Source organism: Melospiza melodia, chromosome 29 (assembly GCF_035770615.1).
Source record: "Melospiza melodia melodia isolate bMelMel2 chromosome 29, bMelMel2.pri, whole genome shotgun sequence".
NCBI classification, from domain to species: domain Eukaryota; kingdom Metazoa; phylum Chordata; class Aves; order Passeriformes; family Passerellidae; genus Melospiza; species Melospiza melodia.
In genome coordinates this window covers 4434977-4454968 of record NC_086222.1, presented here as the reverse complement: position 1 = coordinate 4454968, position 19992 = coordinate 4434977, and the positions used below count along the sequence as shown (strand labels likewise).

The window sequence follows — 19992 nt, the reverse complement described above, 5'->3', positions numbered from 1 at the left end:
GTTCAGCACTGGTGGGCTGATGGGGAGGGAGGAATTTGGCTTCTGCCACTGGCAAATTGAGCCCAGCCCAAGCCAGCCATAACTGAAGTTGGAGGAAATAAGTACAGAGCCAAAAAACAAGAAGGATCACCAGAAGGCACAAGTGGGATTGGAAAGAAACCTAGCTGAGACTGGTGAGGGCATCTGAAGAAAAATAAGATGGAGAAAAAGGCTAAACAGCCAACAAGCTTTAGGCAGGTCACTTGCAATTTGTACAAGTCATGGTCCTTCTCGCGCTGCTAAAAGGAACCCAGAGGTGCAGCAGCTCAAGACACAAAGATTGGGGATGGCCCCACTGGGTGACAGAGGGACCCAGATCACTCTCAAGAGCCCTAAGAAGGGCATGGAAGGCTTGGAGGGAAGCTCCTGACAGCACAACAAAGAGCCCAGGAGCTCTCTTGCACAGTGGCTTTCCTATGGGAGCAGTAAAGGTGGCAAGCAAGGGGAAGGCTGCAGGAGGACTGGAAAGCCCTCGCTGCTCCCAGGCTGTGCCACCACACCCTGCTCTATGACAAGGAACATCTTGAAGACTTTATATCCAGTTCAGGATCAAAAAAACAGCTTCTTCCCAGGCTCTCTGAAGTCACGGGGCAGTAAAGCAGCTGCTGACTGGTCCAGAGCCCTGGATGTGCTGCGGTGACACATCCCCTCCCTCCACAGGAGGTGTGTGCTGCGACAACGGCACTGTCACCACTGCCACGTCCTGCTGGTGACACCTGGGAGCCAGGCAAGGAGGAGGGCGTCCTGTGGGCAGTGCTGGCGAGGCAGAGGAGGGGCCGGGGCGGGGGCAGTGTTTCAGCTTTGCGGATGCTGCCGTGTCGGTTTCCCGGGATTACTGGGCGGCCACAAGCCGGGCTTCCCCCACCCACCTGCGGGACAGGACGGCAGTGGCTCAGCCCAAAGCGAAGCAGCTGTACCTGCAGTTTGTTCTTACCGGGACAGAGTGTGGCTTCTCTGTCTGCAATATTCACCAAAAGCCAAAGGCACTGCAGATTTGTCTGGCAGGCCGGGTACCTTTCTCCAGGCGATGATGGGAAAGGGGTCTCCGGCAGCAGCGCAAGGAATCAACAGCTCCCTCCCTGCCTCCTGTCTGTACTCCCAGCCTGGTAGCACCGTGAAATAGGGGGGGTCCTGCAGCCAAACAAGGGAAACAAGGAGTGTCAGCCTGACCAAACTCCCATCACCAAAACCAAGCCTTTGCCAGACCAACACAATTCCCATTCTGGGTAAGTCTGAGGCATTGCAAGGAAAATTGTGTGGAGAAGGTGTGCTAAGGAGCCTCAATGGCTTAAATTACACCTGGAGGAAGATTCTGTCCAAAGAGCTACCACACTGGAGCATAGAATCATGGAATCTCAGAATGGTTTGGGTTGGAAAGTACCTTAAGGCCCATCCCATTCCACTCTCTGCCATAGCCAGGGACACATTCCACTATCACAGATTGCTCCAACCTGGCCCTGGACACTTCCATACAAAGCTTCTTTGGACAACCTGTGCCAGGGCCTCACCACCCTCACACTCCTAATATCTAACCTAAATTTTGCCTCTTTCAGTTTGACCCCATTACCCCTTGTCCCATCTCTACAGTTCCTGACAAAGAATCCCTCTCCAGCTTTCTCGCAGGTGCCCTCAGACACAGGAAGCCTGCTTTTACACCTCCACGCAACTTCTCTTCCCCAGGCTGAGCAGCATCTTGCTTTTTACCTCCTGGAAACAGGAAGAAACCCACCCACATCACATCAGCCATCAACCTGATTTCCTCGCCCCGGCAGCCGCCCCGGCGGATGCGCGTGTCTGGTACACAAAGCGTTCTCATCTGAACCTCGCCGAGACACCATGAATCACCACGGCTCCCTCCCAGGCACAGGACTCCGTGTTCAGGGAGGGAAGAGGCTGCAGCTCCCACCCCAGCTGCACCAGGAGCTGCGCTGGGAGCTCAGCGCGCCCCAGGCGCCGCACGCAGCCGGAGCACGTGGAGCTCAAATCATTCATTTATTAAAACCCTCCTGAACCCAAGCCCGGGCCAGCAGGGCTAAGTGTTTTGTTGGCAAAGGGGACGTTCCGGGGAGATGTTTCCTCAAACTACCCCAATCCAGTGTCAAAACCCACGCTGCTGCTCCAGCAGGATATTTCCAGCTACACCAGACAGGGTGCCCTGGGGGTTTGTCTGGGCTGGTGGGAAGCACATCTCCAACCACAGCACAGACACACCAGCCTCACCCTGGAGCCTCTGCTCTTCCCCACACAGCCCCGGGAGCTGCTCCTGGCACAGGAGGACACTGCTCCCAGCAAACCCACGGGATTCTGGCAGAGGATTACCTTCAGTACCAGTCGGGCAGGGGGAGACTGGCCCATCGTACCCAGGGCGTTATAAGGCACACAGGTGTAAGTGCCGAGAGCATCTTCAGTGGCCTCCTCGATCCGGATCGACCCGTCTTCCAGCAGGTTCCAGCCAGAATACTGCAGCAGGGAGAAGCAGGGAGATCACTTAGCCAGCACTCACCACAGCTCCTTATTTCCCCCTCAGCCAAGCCCCCACCCATGCCCAGGGTGCTGTCACATCACCAGGAGATGCCCAATCACACTCCCAACATCCAAAGCATCTCCTCAACAGAAACTTGGGCAACATCAGCCTGTCCAAGCACAGCCAGGCTCCTTCATGTAGCTCAAAAAGATTTAAGATCAGAATCTAACACTAAATAAGACTTGTTCTGGAGTCAGCAAGACATCTCCACCTGGAGAGCTGAGGGCACCAAGGACCAGGAGGCCACAGCAGCAACAGCTTTAAATGGAATTAAAACTTCAAATCGTTAATATTTAAGCAAAAAAATTTAAAATATTGAGCGTTTTCTTTAAATATTTAATGGCTAATATCCTTGCTCAGACTATCAAACCATGATTAGGGGAAGATGTAGATTTGTTAAAAGGGTCTTTTAACCACCAGTTGCCACTGGAAAAATAAAGCAGGGCCATCAGGAGGTGACTTTAGGGGGAAGAAGGCATCAAGTGTGGGAGACATAGAATGTCCAGAGGCACTGTGGGCTCCATATGAGAACTGGAATTAACTCTGATAAAGAAAAGCAGCGTCATCGCATCCACAAGATTCTTCTCTCCCAACACAAAGGGATGGCTGGTGGTGCTCACTGGTGTTTGCTGAGGACATGAGGGTCCGAGCCCTCTGTGCCCCACTCTCCCCTCCTCCCTGGGGGCTCTGTTACCTTCTCGATTCGCAGGGGACGCCCGTCCTTGTTCCACTTGACCAGCGTGACCGGCGGCTCTGCCTCCACGGGGCAGCGGATGTACCCGTGGATCCCGATGGGAACGTAGATGATGGGGGGCATGTTCACCACACGGGCAGGATCTGGAGGGCAGCAGCACCATGTTAGCACAGGGAGAGAGCCCTTCTCTCCTCCCAGCCCGGCTTCACAGCATCTGCCTCACTTTTGTAATGAATTCCAAACCCAGCACCACCCTGGCTCCCACAGGTTGTTAAGCCAGGCTTGCTACACACAAATCCTCTGGAATACCTGGCATTTTTGGGAGGCTTTGCTCATGTCCAGGGTGTTCCTACCTGGGGCTCATTAAAGATTGCATTTAAGAAGAAATGAAGATATGCCTGCTCCAAATTCCACACCAACTTCCATCTTGCTGAAGACTGCACTGCTCCATTACAGCACATGTGCCAGGTGTGATGAACACCCAGCACAGCCTGGTTTTACATATAAGCAATCAAAGCTATTTCAACTGCCAAACCTTAAAACACACACAGATAGCAAAAAGGATCTGCGTCCAGGCTGCCACAAGTCCTTTACCTCCCATATTTGCTTATACTCATGCCTCATTGAGGCTGGGTCCTGTTGAACAGCAGCCACCTCACCCTTTCCAAGATGCAAAAACCTTAAAATACATATCTAACCTACCCCTCCACACTGCACCACCCACGCAGAGAGGTGTCTCGCAATCCTCCAGTCTAGAATGTGTCATTAACAGCACTTCTAAGAGCTTTTTAATTAAGTGCGAGTGGGTTGAAGAGAATCTAGACTTTCTTTAATAAGAAGCTTTTTAAAAAAATGTTATTTTTAATAAGAAGAGTGAGTATTTCTACAATCTCGTCTAGACACTGGCAGCACGAGGTTATGGGAAAATCCTGATGGGGCTTATGTTGCATTAAGGGATAAATGTGGGAGTTTTGGGGTGCAGCATCCCTGCACTGCTGATGCAAATTGGGAGGGTAAACATTAAGGTGCTTAACAGGAAGGCATGGAAGATGTGGAAGATGGAAGATTATTGCTTTCTTGGGGCAAAACCAGCAGAGTTTGGCAGCTCTGCTCCCAGCACGTCACCCCAACCACTCCCCAAAACCGCTCGCCCCCGGCAGTGGCACCATAACCCAGATTGCCCAGCGCCACATATGGAGCAGGCTTTACCCCCCTCTGCTTAACTCCACCTCTTAGGAAATGTAATCAAGGACTCCAGCAGTGCGGGAGAGGGTAATGGGATCGAGCCTTTCACTACTAGGTCACTGGCCAGGGGCCAGCCAGCCCACTAATGACCCGGAGCTGTGTCCCCATTTGCTTTTGGAGGATGGGAAACTCCCTCCAGAGCTATCACCCCGGTGTGGATGAGGTTTGCTCAGGAGGAAAAGGGTTTGAGGCGCCAAAACCCGAGCACCCTTCCTTGTGCTGAAGCCTGGCTGAGCAGCAGATTGTCCGAGCCCGCTCTCCCTGCCATTAGAGCTATTTTTAACAGCTATCAGCCCTGACAAGCGGCCCTGGATTAGAGGCAGGGCAGATTTAATGGCCTGAGGCCACAGGCTTTCCCAAGAGCCACCCAGCTGGGAACATCCAAGCCCCAAATCACGCCTGTGCCTGGGCACAGCACTACTCACACCATCCCCCTGCCCACTCTGCCCCTTCATCCATCCCCACAGGGACCTGACAGCCCTGCTCTTGGGCTCCCCACTAACCAGCACCAGGTCTAAAGGCAGCAGCAGCTCTAAGGCAGCCTTGGAAAACCCTCGCCGAGAGCCCACTTTGCTCAGGCCTGTCTTTCATTATGAAATGAAAACGCCGAAGTCTTTGGGAGCAGAGCAATATTGCAATTGGAGCGGCGGCAATTGAGGCCATTACAGTGGAATGCCACAGGATGCCGGTGGCACACTACCCATTACCGCCCGGGGACTCCGGCAGAACAGCGAGCGAGCGTGGGAGGCGCCGCTGCTGCTGCAGCCCTTTCTCCCGAGCTTGTTTAGATCGCTTACCGCCCGAGGAATGTGACACAAGAACAGCCACGCCACAGGAATAACCCCCGAAAGAAACACCAAAAAATACACCTTGGCACTGAGAGCCCTCACCTCACCTCGGCAGGGTGAGGACGGTGAGGCAGCAGCCATGGGATGATGCTCACCTGTTACAGACATCTTTTATGAAAAATCCTTTCTTTAGGATTTTTCCTTCTAAGAAGCTGAGAACAAAATGTAAACATTGGTTATCTGCTGCTGTAGAATGCAACAAGTGGATCTTTGATTAGCCCATGTTGATTGTTTCTAATTAATGGTCAATCACAACCCAGCTGGCTCAGAAAGAGAGTCCGAGCCACAAACCTTTGTTATCATTCTTTGCTATTCTATTCTTAGCTAGCCTTCTGATTAAATCCTTTCTTCTATACTTTTAGTATAGTTTTAATGTAATATATATCATAAAATAATAAGTCAAGCCTTCTGAAACAGAGTCAGATTCTCGTCTCTTCCCTCAACCTAAGACCCCTGTGAACACAGTCACGCTCACCTAATTAGAAAACACTTGTAGCCAAGGTGGATGCTGGTCCCAGCTGAGCAGCGTCACTGAGGCTGCTCAGACCATTTGCTTTCTCGTCTCCCACGCCCACGTGGGATGCTCTTAAGCTTTTTTGCTAAGGATGATTCCGTGTTCATCCAAAGGCTGCTGTCACATCAGCCTGACTCTCCCAGTGTCACACCAGGACAAGAGAGCCTCTGGGGCTGCCTGGGAGCCAGGTGTTATCAATGCCAGCCCCATCCCCGCACTCACACTGCACTGTCAGGTAGGCAGAGGCTGATGGCGAGCGGCCCAGGCTGTTGCTGGGGATACAGGTGTATTTTCCAGCATCCTCTGGTTTGACACGGAAAATAATCAGCGTCCCGTCGATCAGGATCCGCACCCTCAGCTTCAAGTCACTGCAGGAGGAGAGGAGAGGAGGATCACGAGGAGAGCCAGGGGAAAAGCCCAACACCAACAATCCCAGCTCCCAGCACAGCCCAGGAGCAGCAGCAGGAGGAGAACACGCTGCCCCAGCAGCTATAAACTCACTTCTTGAAGTAGACGTTCTCCTCCTCCCAGTACCACAGGTAGGTGAGGTTCCCGGGGTACGCCTCGGCCTGGCAGGTGAACAGAGCATCCTGGGAGATGTTGACTGTGATGTTCTCCGGAGGGGAAACGATAAAGGGAGGTCCTGGAGGGGGGAAGAGGAAGGTGTCACTCCCACCACTACAGGTTGCTCAGGTTCAGCTCCATCACAGCATTTTAGCTGGGACCTGCTGGAGGGCTCTGGGGCAGGGCTGGCCCCGATCCTCCGAGAACCACAGTGACCCTGTCATTCCCAACCCTTCCCCTAATATCTGGGCTGACTGAGAACCAGTGACCCTGTTATTCCCAGCCCTTTCCCTAATCTCTGGGCTGACTGAGAACCACAGTGACCCTGTGATTCCCAACCTCTCCCCTAATCTCTGGGCTGACTGAGAACCAGTGACCCTGTTATTCCCAGCCCTTTCCCTAATCTCTACAGCTTTGAGGAGAGGATCCACGCCCATGATGCTTCTCCCAGGGCACACAAGGACACACCTCCCTTCATCTCCAGCACTTCTGGAGGATAGTATCACCCACAGGAAAAATCCAGGGGGAACAGACTGCCAGGAGTCAGCAGCTCACCACTGCCACAAAAGCAGAGCAGAGGACACCCCCTGCTCCTCTCTCTGCCGGTAGCTGTTGACCTAATTAAAGATTTATTTAATAAGAGAGGGAGCAAGGAGCAGGAGGCCTGTCATGCATCATCGCTGTCTGATGAGGCTCTTCATGACAGCCTCAATCTTTTCCCCGCTTCCCAAACAAAACCGAGCTGCCATCAGGGCCTGGCTGCTCATCAGGGTCCCAATTAAGCAGATTCCTCCATCCTACAAACCGGATGCAGAGCCATGGGGCAGCCAGGCACAGAGGCCTGGAGGGTCACCCCAGGGTGACACCATGGACCCGTGGCCAGTGGAATGTCCCCATCCTGGCTTCCCAGGGGATGCTGAGGAGCTGCAAGGTCTCACCTTGGACGAGCAGGCGCGTGGTGTGCACAGCCTCGCCCTGGATGCTGTAGGCCCGGCAGGTGTAGGCACCTCTGTCCTCCCGGCTGACCGAGAGCACCGTGAGGCTCCCGTCGCTCACCTGGCAACAAGGGAACACCCTGGAGCGTGGGCAGGGACCCCCGGGGGGACGGGGGAAGACCCTCCCTGCCTCCCGTGGCAGAGAGCTGCCGGCGCTCTCAGGGCCGGATGAGAGACGGGTTTCCCCGCTCTGCAAGACGTGGGATATTAATAAACCAACACACGCCTTGCTGCTCGACGCCAAGGGGAAGGGAGGAAAAAAAAAAATCATGAAATAAATAAATAACCATCCCAGCACATTCATCTCCCTGAAGTGACTGGCAGGCAGCAGGCTCCAAACCGCTCCTGCCAAGCGCCCCAGCACCGTTGGAGCTGCACAAGGAGCCTTGATGGAGCATTCCCTGCCCCTCCAAGGGCCTGCTCCATTGCTGGTGGATGAGGGGAGACCCCAGCCTGGCCACTGTCCTCCCTGTGGGGCCATCCCTCAGCTGGAAGAGGAGTGGATGGATTCCCCTGGGGACACAGCAGAAGGATGGACAAGGGGCTGTCACCTTTGGGGTAGCAGCACCCCCATGCACAGGGAGGCCTCCCAGCCAGGCTTCCCCCCCACCTCATTCTGCCTCATCCTTCTATTTCAATTAGTAACAAATGACTCCTAATTACTCTCATTAGTGCCTGCGCTGATTCCAATGCCTGATTTACCAATTACAGCTCAGGGGGGAATCTCTGCCTGGGAGCCTCCGGGATGCAAAAAGGGTCCTGAAGGGGAGGGGAGGAGGGGAAATCCTCTCTGCTCAATCCTGCCCTGCCCCAGCCCTGCTGGGGGGACACTACCCCAGGCTGCAGCCCCCACCCCACCTCCAGGGTCTTGGTCCTTGGGCTGAGTCTGCAGGGAGCAGGTCAGGTGCAGGAGCAGGGCTGTCCCCAGCACTTGGAGGGTCTCCAGCCCGCACCCAAGGGCTGGCAGCGTTACAGGCTGCTGCTCAGCAGGGATGGGGTGGGGGAAAATGGGCATCTCACCAAGGAGAAGTGCTGAGAAAGCACGGCTGGCTCCAGGCACGGCGGAGCCACCGCCACCGTGGTGCTGTCAATACTGTCCCTGCCAGCTCCCAGCCCAGGATCCCCACGGCAGCCCTCCCCCACCTACCTGGTACTTGCCATTGGCACCCAAAAGGTCTCCCTCCCGGAGCCAGGTGACGATGGGCTTGGGGTTCCCGAACGCCATGCAGGTCAGGGTGACGCTGCTGCCCTCCTTCGCCTCTACGTACTGCGGCGGGGTCTCCGTGAACGTGGGGGGAGCTGGGGGCACACGACACCCCCAGGTCACCCATGGCCGCTCCGGGGCTGGGGGCGCACGGGGACACGGGGGAAGCTGCTGCCTGCACACACAGCAGGGCTACGACCACGCCAAAGGCTGCACGGACAGGGTGGCCCTGGGGACACCGACCAAGAGGTGGCACATCGCACCCCCAGCCCCGTCCCCTCTCCTCCCCCCACCCCGCTGCACATTAACTCGCTATTGTCAAAACATGGGAAAACACCGCAGTGCAGATCGAAAGGCTCCTTCCTGATGAAAGAGGCTGGCAGGATTACAGCCCGCCCCTAATTACCCGCGGTTGTTAAAGCCCACTTTAGAGGGAGACAGGTTGGCAATTTAATCTGCTTGGGAGAAAAAAAAAAGAAAAAAAAGAAAAAAAAGAAAAAAAAAAGAAAAAGGAATTATATTTGGTTCCTCCCCAAATGATTTTTATTTTCCCCCTAAGAAAATTAAGCGTTGTAATGCGCTGGGGGAAAGCCACAGCCCTCACCCTGAAAGCAATTCCTCGGGCTGGGAGGATTATGGTTATTATATTGTTATTAAGCCCCTGCACGCCCCGTGCTGCATAAAGCCCCAAAAGTGGCCCATTTTGCCAAGGGGAGGGACAGGGCATCTGGGGCCATTTTCCAGCCCCTCCGCCTGGCGGTTTGCAGGATCCGTGCACGTGGCAGAGGTGAGCCAGGCACTACCATCCTCCTCCTTCCTCCTCCTCCTGCCCTCCTTCCCAAGCCCTCGGAGCTCATTAGCGGGTTGGGGGAAAGCAGGAAGCAGCAGGCAGGGCAGCAGGCAGGGATGGGGCTGGTGGCCTGCACAGCCCCGCTTGCAAAGCTCCTGCTCACTAATTGGGCTCAATTAGGTGGCTCTGCTCTGTGCCACAGCACAGCCATCCCCCCAAAGGTTAAATTAATTGCACAAGGTCAAGGCAAGACCAGCGAGGAGCTGCCAGTGGCCACATCTCTCCAGCCACCCCACTGCAGCAGGAGAGGCACAGCCCTGCTGCTGGGCTAAAAATAAAGATCTGTCTCCTGATGCAGAGAATGACAATTTGTTAATTAGTTTAATATACAGCCTTAATAAAATGAAAAAGTAATTTGAGTAAATCTGAATTTCAAGAAAACAAAGATTTGATTTTCTGATCTGTTTGTTGAGAGGAGATTCATTCCCAGCCCTGGTTCTTGATGTCTCTCCTTTTAACAAGCCCTGTGTAATTAAACTGAGGAATCCCTAATAAAGCTTTGTCCCTTTTGAAGTCACACCCTGGCCGGATCAGCCAGCCTGGATGGCTTCAGGCTGGCGTGTCTGCCAGGCACAGATGCCATTGAGGGCCAGCATTCCCCAGACATCCATCATCCCCCAGAAATCCCATTTGGGCACCACAGGGATGCCACAGCCCCCACCCCGCTCACCATTGACCGTGAGGTGCACCCAGCTGCCGTTGTGGAAGGTGTCGTACTGCTGGTCCAGCATGAGCACTTTGCACTCGTACCAGCCCTGGTCCTCGGAGCGCACCTGCTCAATGCGCAGGGAGGCTTTGTCGTGCAGGCTGGCCCGGCCTGTGGGAGAGCACAGCGTTGGCACCCTGTCCCCAACACCAGAGCAGCCCCCAGAGCATCACTGCAAGGGACACCCCATCCCAAACTGGTGCAGCTCCCAGGGCATCACTGCAGAGAACACCCCATCCCAAACTGCAGGAGCTCACAGGGCATCACTGCAGGGAACACCCCATCCCAAACTGGTGCAGCCCCCGGAGCATCACTGCAAGGGACACCCCATCCCAAACTGGTGCAGCTCCCAGGGCATCACTGCAAGGGACACCCCATCCCAAACTGAAGCAGCCCCTGGAGCATCACTGCAAGGGACACCCCATCCCAAACTGCAGGAGCTCACAGGGCATCACTGCAGGGGACACCCCATCCCAAACTGGAGCAGTCCCTGGAGCATCACTGCAAGGGAAACCCAATCCCAAACTGGTGCAGCCCACAGAGCATGGCCACAGGGGACACCCTATCCCCACACCAATGCAGCCCCCAAAGTATCACTGCAGGGGATACCACATCCTGACACCAGAGCAATCCCTCAGAGTTCACTGCAGGGGCCACCCCATCCCAAACTGGTGCAGTCCCCAGAGCACCATTGCAGGGAACACCCCCATCCTGGCCCCAGAGCAGCCCCCCAGAGCATCACCACAGGGGACACCCCATCCCTGTGTGGGCACTGTCCCGCTTTGGGGCTGGCTGAGCCCCATGGCGTGGCTGCAGCTGGTGGTGCCAGGGCGGTGACACCCTCGCCCATCTGGGGACAGCAGAGCCAAGCTGCCAGGGCCAGGCAAGGTGCCTGCAGCAATGTCTGCCCGCAGCGACACCGGCCTTCTGCTCCCAGCCGGGGGCTGGCGGCGGCACAGCCGGCACACGGGCGTGCCCCAGAGCTTTGCCCTGCCTGGGAGACTCCCAGAAAGCAGGGCAGCCCTGAGCTGACCCTGTGCACAGCCCCAAAAACTGGGTCAGGAGCAGAGCAGCCTAAAGCTCCACCCTGGTGCAGTGGCCACCGGGCTGTGGGATCGCTCATTGCTGAGCTGAGTTTGGCAGGGCTCAGCTGGCGCATTTCTTAGAGAGCAATTTGGGCAGAGAGTCCCATAAGACCCAGGGAATATCCCCAGGACAGGGAAAGAGATACCACAGTGTGTCTGTCCTGCCACACCAACCTTCTCAGGGCTGGTTTCCAGCTCTCAGATCCCACCAGAGGACACCGGCCACGTGTCACCGGCAGCACATTGGCAAGCAGCCACATGAGTTCTGCAGCTCCAACCTGTCACCTCCGCCCAGCACGTGGCCCTGGCTCCATCCCCAGTGTCCCCCCAGCACCCCTCCCTGGGCTCACAGCTGCTCTGGGACACAGCAGCAGCAGCAGCCACCGCCACCACGCGTCACCCTGGGCTTCTCTGCCTCGCTTGCTCCCGTCCCACGCAGCCCAGCTGGCTTCCTAACGCTGCTGCTTAATTAAAACCAACTGGGTGGAAAGCGAGCAATGAGAGGCAGAGCCCGCGTGGTTTCCAACGGAGGAACTGATGGAGCAGAGCTGCATGTCCCAGGCCGTGCTGCAGCCAGGACCTGGCACCCTCCCCTCGTCCTCCTGCACTCCAGGACTCACCGGCATACTCTGGGTCCACATGGGGAGGGTAAAACCCAAATTTGATGAAGATGGGGATGGGGACGCCGAACTTGAACCACTCCACGACATAGGGAGGGGGCTGGCCCGTCAGCGGGTGGATCACGTCGCATCCCAGGATCACGCTCTCGCCAGCGCGAGCGGTCACGAACTCGGGCTCCTCCCTCGAGCCGAGGGCACCTGCGAGGGGGCAAGGGAAGAATCTGTGGCTGATGCCACTGCTGGTGCCCAGCATCAAACCAGGATGCCCAAGAGAGCAACAGCAGTAACCGCATGTCTGCAGCAAGGGCAGCCCATGGGTCACCCTTGCCCCAAAGCCAACAGGGGGTCCCAAGCCCTTTCACTCAGATCCAAGGCCACCCTTGGCTACCACAGGAGTCAGGACAGTGGCCATCAGCACCCTAATGCTCCAGGACAGCTTCCCAACCTCTGCACCAGGGCAAGGGTGATGCCCAGTGACCCCCCCAGGGGTTTTGGGGATCCCTGCTCTCATTAGAGGGGCACAGAGTATGCCTAGCACTGCTCCCCATATAGCAGCACCATCTGGGCTGCCCTGTATCCTTGTGGCAGGGAAAAGGCTGCTTTTAGCTTGTGCCCCTGCATCCACCAGCAGGGAGGACTGGGCATAGATCTGTGTGCCAGCCCTCGGACACAGCTCTCCTGACAGTGCCAGCATGGGCTGGGCCCCGGAGCCACCATGCCCCAGCCAAGCCCACATGTCCTGGGGCATCCCCGAGAGCCCCAAGCCTGAAACCCGTCTGCGACCTGCACATCGGGTCTGTCACCCTGCTCCTCCCCGCCGGCTAATTACAGGGGACTTCGGTCTCGGCTCCGAGGCTGCTCCACCCCGGCTGTGCCGCCCTGCTCGCTGCAGCCTGGCGTCATCCCGCTCTGCCAGCAGCAGCAAAGCTGCATCCTCAGCACGGCGTTCGGAGAGCGAGAGAGAGGGAAACCCAGAGCTGGGAGGAAGCCAAACAGGGGGTCCCCAAAACTAGGTTTAGACCCGCATCGCCCTCCCCATCGTGGAAAGGACCCCGTTTTCCCGGCACACGCGGCCGCTGGCTGTTCCGGGGGGGATGCTCGGGGAGGGACGCTCGGGGAAGCACGTTCCCACTCCTCCGCGCTGCTCCTCGGGGCCGCCGGTGATTGGCGGCGAGTGACATCACCGCTTCCCCGCCGCGGGAGCCGAGCATCACCGAGCATCACCGGCTATTTTTGGCTCTGGCACAAGCGCGTACCGGCGAGAGGCCCGTGATGTGCCACCCCACGGGCCCACCAGCCGAGTGTCCCCGCGGGAAGGGCAGCGGGCAGCGCTGGCCGCTGCTCGCACGTTGCACGCACAAGGTGTGTCCCTGCACGGGGTCACAGCTGATGGTCACCGAGCCCCCACGCCACCAGCAAAGCGGGCACGGGTGGCTCTTTAACGGGGAGGGCTAGCTGGGTGAGGCCGGGGTGCAGAGCTGTGCAGAGCCATCTGCAAGGAGCAGATGCTGCATTGCACACCCACTGCAGGCACCGGCCCCGTTCGGGGGGTCCTGCAGAGCTGGGGGGGTCCTGCAGGGCCAGGGATCATCGTGGACCCCATCGGGGCGGGGGGTGGCTGAGCACACACGTGCGGTGTGCACGCACACCCCTGCACACGCTTTGCACCGCCTCGACAACACTCTTGCACCTTTCCATCCCTCGTTAGCGCTGCATCGCCGATGAGCTCCCGTTCGCAGCCTGTCAGCAGGGACGGCACCAGCCCTCCCCTGCCACCCCGGCGCTGAGCCGTGAGAACCCGTCCTGACCCCTCCATCCGGGAGGGTGAGGGGGGCTGCTGTGCTGCAGGGCTGGATGAGCCCCCTCCCTGTCCATGGTCCTGCTGCGCCGATCGGGGACGGAGCCGTCACATGCTGCTCAAGAGCATCCAAGGACGCGCTTCCCGAGAGAAGAGGTCCCCAGCACCTCATCGCCTTCAAAGTGACATCCTCTCCCCACCAGCAGGAGAAGATGGAAGCGGTAGCACCCAAACCCCTTTCCCAAGCCCCTCACCTGCCCCGGCGCTCCAGCTCCTGGGCTACCAAGCTGGAATCTTGATTTCCAGCACCTCTCCACCAACTGGAGCCTGGAATGCTAATGTTTGCCCAGCTGGAGCAAGAGGCCACCCAGACACGCTGGGGATGGGCGCCAGGGAGTCACACCGCGCCAGGATCCCCTGGCAGAGCAGTGGGTGACATCCCCGGCGAGGGGACGAGCCAGCCGCTCCGCCGGACCCACGGCTGGCCAGGGCTGCCCGGGCGCAGGAAAATAGGTCATCCCCGGCAGCTCACAGCGCCGGTGTCTGATCGCGGGGCCGGTGGGGAATTGCACGCACGGCTGAGCATCACCTCCCCAGCGCACGGCCGACTGGCAGCCACGGCGGGGAAGCGGCCCCCGGCTCTGCCCAGCTGCCACCCGCCCCGCTACCGGCCCCGTGCCCTCCTGTCCCCACTTCCAGAGCGCCAGCAAGGCAATGGGGAGATGTCTCACAAACCCTCTTGGGGTCTCCTCAACTTCCCAACCCACCAACCCTGTGGGGTCCCAACCCTGACCAGGTTTTCCTTCCATGCCCAGACCATGAGGAAAGCGAGCAATGGAGACTGCAGCTCTCGATTCAAAGTGTTTTCTCACCCCCACATTTGTAGGGAAACGCTTGAAAACAACCCGCAGACGCCAGAAGAAACAGAGCACAAATAGACGGGGTATTTTTAAACCCACTTGATTTTCCCAGCCAAGTTCAGAGAGGTTCCAAGGCTGAATCTGCGGTTTGGAAACGGGGTCAACATCAGGGAACGGCAGCACCGAGGCGAACCCCAAATCCGCCTCGGTGCAGGAGCTCACGTGAAGCTGGGGGATGCCTCGTAAAGAAAAACAAGTAATCAACAGGCTTCGTCATGCAAGCAGATCCAGGAAAAATAAAAGCACGCCGCGTGCCAGGAGGCAAGAATACAAGATGCGGAGGTGGAGTTGAACAGCATCCCAAAGGGAGAGGATGGGAGGCTGCCGCCACCGAGACGCTGCCACCGCGGGGCTCCCCAGGACGGCGATGCCAACCAGGGGAGACCCTCATCTGGATCTGGGCGTGCAGCTCCTCTGATCCCCGGGGCACGGGTGGAAGGTGCCACAGGATTCGGTGAAGCTGAAGGCGTCCAGCATCTCTGCTGCGCTCACCAAAGCAGGACCCTTCCTGCAGGTGCTTTCAAAGAGGTTTCCAAAGGAATTAACACCTGGGAAAGCTTCCCCTCCTGGCACAGTGGGCACCCATGCTCTGGGGCAGAGAGGGCATCCTGTCCTGACCCACCATCACCTTGCAGCCTGCTAACAGAGGCACCGCTATCCATCTGCAGTGCTGCCCCACAGCCCTGGCACTTATCCCCACCCCTGTGCCCCCAAGGGGATGGCTGAGGGAGCAGGCACAAGGCCTGGAGCCTGTGGACCTCTCCTCCCTGGTGAGCTGAGACGAGATGTGCTCTGACACATCCCGTTCCCATCGGTGGAGGCAGGATATGGCAGGGATCTCTGAGGACAAGGCCACCAGCGTGGCATATGGAGGCCAGCAGGGAAGGAGAGCAGGCAGCCATCGCCATGAAATGAAGACAGAGGGAGACTGCAGCCCAGGGTGGGGGACAGGGACAACGTGCTGCAGGGTGTGGAGTGCTGGGAGATTGCCTGTCCCCCACCTCTGTACCCCTTAAATATCTCAGTAAGGGTTGCACCCCCATTACAAACTCAGTCCCTATTTTGGGGTATCCAGAGCCCCCCAAAAGCACCCGCCTGTCCCCTGGTGGGGGAAGCCCTGGGGCTGGGAGCGCAGCCCTCACCCCCTCCCCCAGCTGGAAAGCAGCATCTGGGCTTTCAGTGCGATTCCTGCATTTTAAACCCGATTTTCCAGATGGATGGAGGGCGATGCGCAGGTCAAGTGACATGCCTCAAGGTCACACGGGGCCAGGGAGGAGAAGGATTAGCAGCTCCGAGGGGTGGCTTGGTGGCCCATTCCCAGCGAGATGGGGACTCAGAACCCCATTCCTGGGCACAAGGGGTGTCCTGTGGGGCCATCACCACCCCCTCTAGGCAGGCAGGCAGCTGCCCTGGCATCCCAAGGGGAATGCATGCGTGGGATGCTGCCCCACAGCAGCCCCACAGTGGGTCCTTGCTCCCTGGAATGGCACAGGTGGGAATGTGCCTGGCTGGGCAGCAGATCAGTGAGCACATGGGAGCACAGATTGGTGATGTGAGAGGCACAGAGATGGAGCAGGAAAGAAAATTACTTCCCTGAGGTCACCTTACTCCTGCCTGGGGGTCCCTTGTGCCCCCTCCCTCCAATCACCACCAGCCCAGTGTTGAGCATCCGGTGTTGGCAGCCGCCTCGTGGGAGGCATCATCTCCCAGCAACGACCAGCAGCTACCTGTGCACTCCCCATGAGCTCCCTCCACGCACCACAGGGACAAACAAGCAGCTGTGGTGGGAGCTGGAGCACCAAACCCATCCCAGAGGAGACCTTCAGCAGCTGGAGAGCACTGCCAGGGTGCTGTGCCCCCAGTCCAGCCCCACATCACACCAGTACCCCCGTGCAGGCTGGCACCACCCTCCCCGTGGAGCAGTGGGTACCATCCCGATGCATTCACAGCCCTCCAGCAGGAAACTGGGATGCCGGCAGCGCTCCGAGCTGCCCGCCAGCAGCTCCTGAATCACGCTGTTCCTGGCTCAGGCAGCCCTCCCACCAACGCCAGCCTCTCCACGGAGGAGCGGGAGGAAGCGAGTTGTTTTTCCAAAGGCCAGCTGGTCGCTCAGGGCTCCCAGCCTGGGAGATTCCTACCGCAGGGAAAGGGAGAGGGAAGGGCTCCTCCATCGGCACAGCATGGGCTTGGACCCACTGCTGGCCCATCTGCAGGGCTTCTCGTCCACGTGAAGGCATGACCTCCAGGACAGAGGACCAGAGGTGAATGGGAGCTGTGCCACCCTGCCACAGCTCTGGAGAGGAACTTGCAGGGCTCGCCCATCACCAGCAAAGCGACATCTTCCAAGTCAAAAGGCAACTGAGCCGGCAAAGCATCGCCGCAAAGACCCGCCGGCAAGCCAAGTCATCCACCGAGCCGCTCACGGCCCTCCCTGCCCCGTGCGCTCCCATCCAACAGGTCCAGAGGAGCAGAGAACCTCCAGGGAACGATGGAAATGGGAGCTCAGCCAACGCCCTTGGCTGTTCCCGGTGCCAAACCATCCCCTTGCCAGAAGACAGCGGGGCCAAAGCCACACGTGCCAAATCCAGCGGCTCCCGGTCCAGACTCCTCCACGGCCAACGAGGCAAAACCCAAGGGCTGTGCACGGCGAGGAGCAGGGGATGTAGGGCTGGCACTGCCACCTGAGCCACTCCAACCGGCCAAGGTCAGCGCCAGGAGCATCGCCCGCCGCGGTGCCCAGGGAGTCGCCTCAGCAGAGCCGAATCCTCGCTCTGCAAACCCTCCTGCCTGATCCACCAGCGTCCCCACTCCCTGTGTGTGTGCTGCCACAGCGTCACGCTCGTGGGAGAGGGAGGAAAAGCCCCTCGGTGTGACGGCACTGCTGGGAATGCCAGGAGGCCGGATCCTTCCTCTGACACCCACTCCTGGCGCGGTCACGTCCTGGCTCTCCTCCCCCATGCCATAAGAGGGGATAACGCACCCTCCTTCCCTCTCTGAGCCGATTAACGCCTGGAAAGCCCTTGGAGAGCCAGGCAAGGAGGCTGCCCAGGGTCAGCACCGCTGGCAAGGAGGAAGTGGTGTGGGAGGAAGGCCATGGCTAGAGGAAAACCCCCAGCGAGGGCACCAGCACACGGTGAGCCCCAGCTCTTCTCCAAAGCCCCGTCCCCAAGCAATGCGGGGTGACGGCTCCCCATGAGGACGGGACGGTGCTGGGAGCAAAGGGCTGCAGCAGCTGGGGTGAGCGCCGTGGGCTCCCTGCCCCTGCGGGGGCCGTGCTGGCCCGCAGCACCCCCTCCCCCGGCAGCCACCCCCGCATTACTCACGGCGCGCTCATTCATCACGTACACGCTGCTCCACACGCACGGCACCCCCGTGCCGGGGCTCCCCGGCACCCACCCACCCCGGCACCACCAGTTCCGGAGCTCCATCCCCACGGCTCCGGGGCATTTCCAAGTTCCCAGGTGCCGAACGCGCTGCTCTGCTCCTCTCCCCGGCGGAGCATCCCTGTACAAGCAGCTGCTGCAAACACTGCCTCGCCACACTGCAGCACGCAGTTCAGGCAGGCAGCAGCCGGCCGCGGCTCGGTGAGAGGGGCTACGTACCCCCAAATGGGGCAGCCCCATCGTGAACCTCCCCAAAAGGACAGCCCCGTCCTGGCACACACCCCCCTGCCTTCAGGAGCCGCCTGCCAGGCGAGGAGGACAAGGGACAAGATGTGACCCAGGGAACGCTGTGAATTGGGGGGGCTGCAGCACGCCGGCAGGTGCCCCCTCCCAGCCCAGCCGTGTCCCCCGAGGCAGCGTCCCCTGACCACGGCGAGGGGAGTGGTGGTGGCTCCCAGCCAGGCATGGCTTGCTGCCGGCAGCACCGCATCCCATGGGCAGGGTGGGTGACACCCAGGGCACGGCTCTCATCCCGGGAAAGGAGCACCGGGACGCAGGGGAAACCGTGTGGCCAGCGAGGAACCAGCGGCAGAGATGGGGGACGGTGCTGCACCAGCGGCAGGGAGCTCCCCTCTACCTGCAGGGATGGCTCGGAGGGCTGGGAGGGGGCTGGCAGCTGAAGGGAAAGAAGCTCGAGCAGGAAAATCAGGGTTATTCCTTGCTGCCGTCTCCGTCCTGACCTTGGACAACCCTGTGCCTCAGTTTACCACAGCACAGCAGCCAGCCCGCAGTGGGGGGAGAAGGAGGGCAGCCTCTCCTGGGCGGGGGGTGGGAGCAAAGTCACCCCCAAACCCGCAGCCGGGGCGCTGCAGGGGAAGGCGACGAATCCCTCCCGCATTTCTCCTTGCCCAGCCGGGCTACCCTTGCAGGGAAGGGCAAACGCTGCCCGCACTCCCCGGAGCTGCCGCAGGCGCTTCCTCAGGATGAGAGAAGAAAATCCGAATGCGGAGAAAAGCTTGCCCATCCCTGATCAACGGGGACACTCAGCCAGCCGCGCTCCCTTCCCTCCCCGCCAGGACCCGCAGCCGCTCGCCTTCTCCCAAAGGGAATTTCCAAGCCCTGGGCAGCGGCTCCGCCGCACCGGCAGCGCGGCTTCCCGAACTTGCCCAGCTGTAGCCGCTGCCCTCGGGGAGGTCACGGCCAGCCCCGCCGAGCGCCTGCGGAGGGAGGGAGGATGCGCCGGGCGCTCCCGGCTCCCCCCGGCAGCGGGGGATGAAGGAATCGCCAGCGCCCCGCCGCAGCGGGAAGCGCTCGGTCCCCGCACCGGCAGCGGGGAAGACGCGAAGCCCGCAAACCCCCGTGGCAGCCGCAGTTCCCCCTCCTACCCTCCTCCCCAGCCCCTTCCCGGTACCCTCTCCCCGGGACGTGATGCACCCCCCGGTGCGCGCATCCCTCCCGGTCCATGCGCATCCCTCCCGCCGCATCCGGTACACCGGGAGAAGGGGGGGAGGACACGCAAAGGCGGCCCCGCCGCCGCCCCGCAAAGCCCGGCGCGGCCCTCCCGGGCTCACCCCGGCGGAGAACACCCCGCGGCCGCACTCACCTTGGACGGGCAGCCCGCGGGCGCCGAGCACACTTGCTACCAAAGCGGCCACATACCAAATCATAGTACTACCGGCCCCCGGTGCGCAGCATCTTCCGCCCGCCGGGCGGCCCGGCCGGGGCGGGGCGGGGCCGGGCCGGGCTGGCCGTGGCCGGGCAGGGCTCGGCGGGGCTGGCGGGGCCGGAGGGGCGGCTCAGGGCCGGCCGCCCGCCGCTGCGCCCATGCCCGCGCCCATCCCCGCGCCGCGCCGCACCTGCGCTCCGCCGCGCGGTGCAGCCTAGCCTGCGCCCTTTAGCGGCTCGGCACCGCCCCCGCCCGCCGCCCATTGGCCGCGCCCCGGCGGAGTGGGCGGTGATTGGCCGCCGCCGCGGCCCGGGCCGGTTCAAGGTGGGTTGGCGCG

General features: G+C 59.7%; 1 protein-coding gene across 12 annotated transcripts in view; it reads right to left on the bottom strand.

The window, feature by feature from the left end:
- The window catches only part of IGSF9B (immunoglobulin superfamily member 9B), a 45004-nt gene extending 25284 nt beyond the window's left edge, over positions 1-19720 (bottom strand). For 4 of the 12 annotated variants that reach the window (XR_010030872.1, XR_010030871.1, XR_010030873.1 and 1 more), the window contains exons 1-10: positions 16745-16945; positions 11889-12086; positions 10148-10294; positions 8571-8722; positions 7367-7484; positions 6366-6507; positions 6087-6232; positions 3258-3400; positions 2359-2499; positions 1054-1170 (exon numbers count right to left, since the gene is read on the bottom strand). Coding sequence is in view for 7 of the 12 variants with exons in the window: in XM_063178449.1 (XP_063034519.1) it covers positions 1054-1170; positions 2359-2499; positions 3258-3400; positions 6087-6232; positions 6366-6507; positions 7367-7484; positions 8571-8722; positions 10148-10294; positions 11889-12086; positions 16745-16928 (1488 nt within the window). In the remaining 5 variants the exon portion in view is untranslated. Of the gene's footprint in view, positions 1-1053; positions 1171-2358; positions 2500-3257; positions 3401-6086; positions 6233-6365; positions 6508-7366; positions 7485-8570; positions 8723-10147; positions 10295-11888; positions 12087-16744; positions 16972-19592 lie in introns of those variants that run through there. The other 8 variants (XR_010030875.1, XR_010030874.1, XM_063178455.1 and 5 more) reach the window with 4 other exon arrangements.
- Positions 19721-19992: the final 272 nt, after the last annotated feature.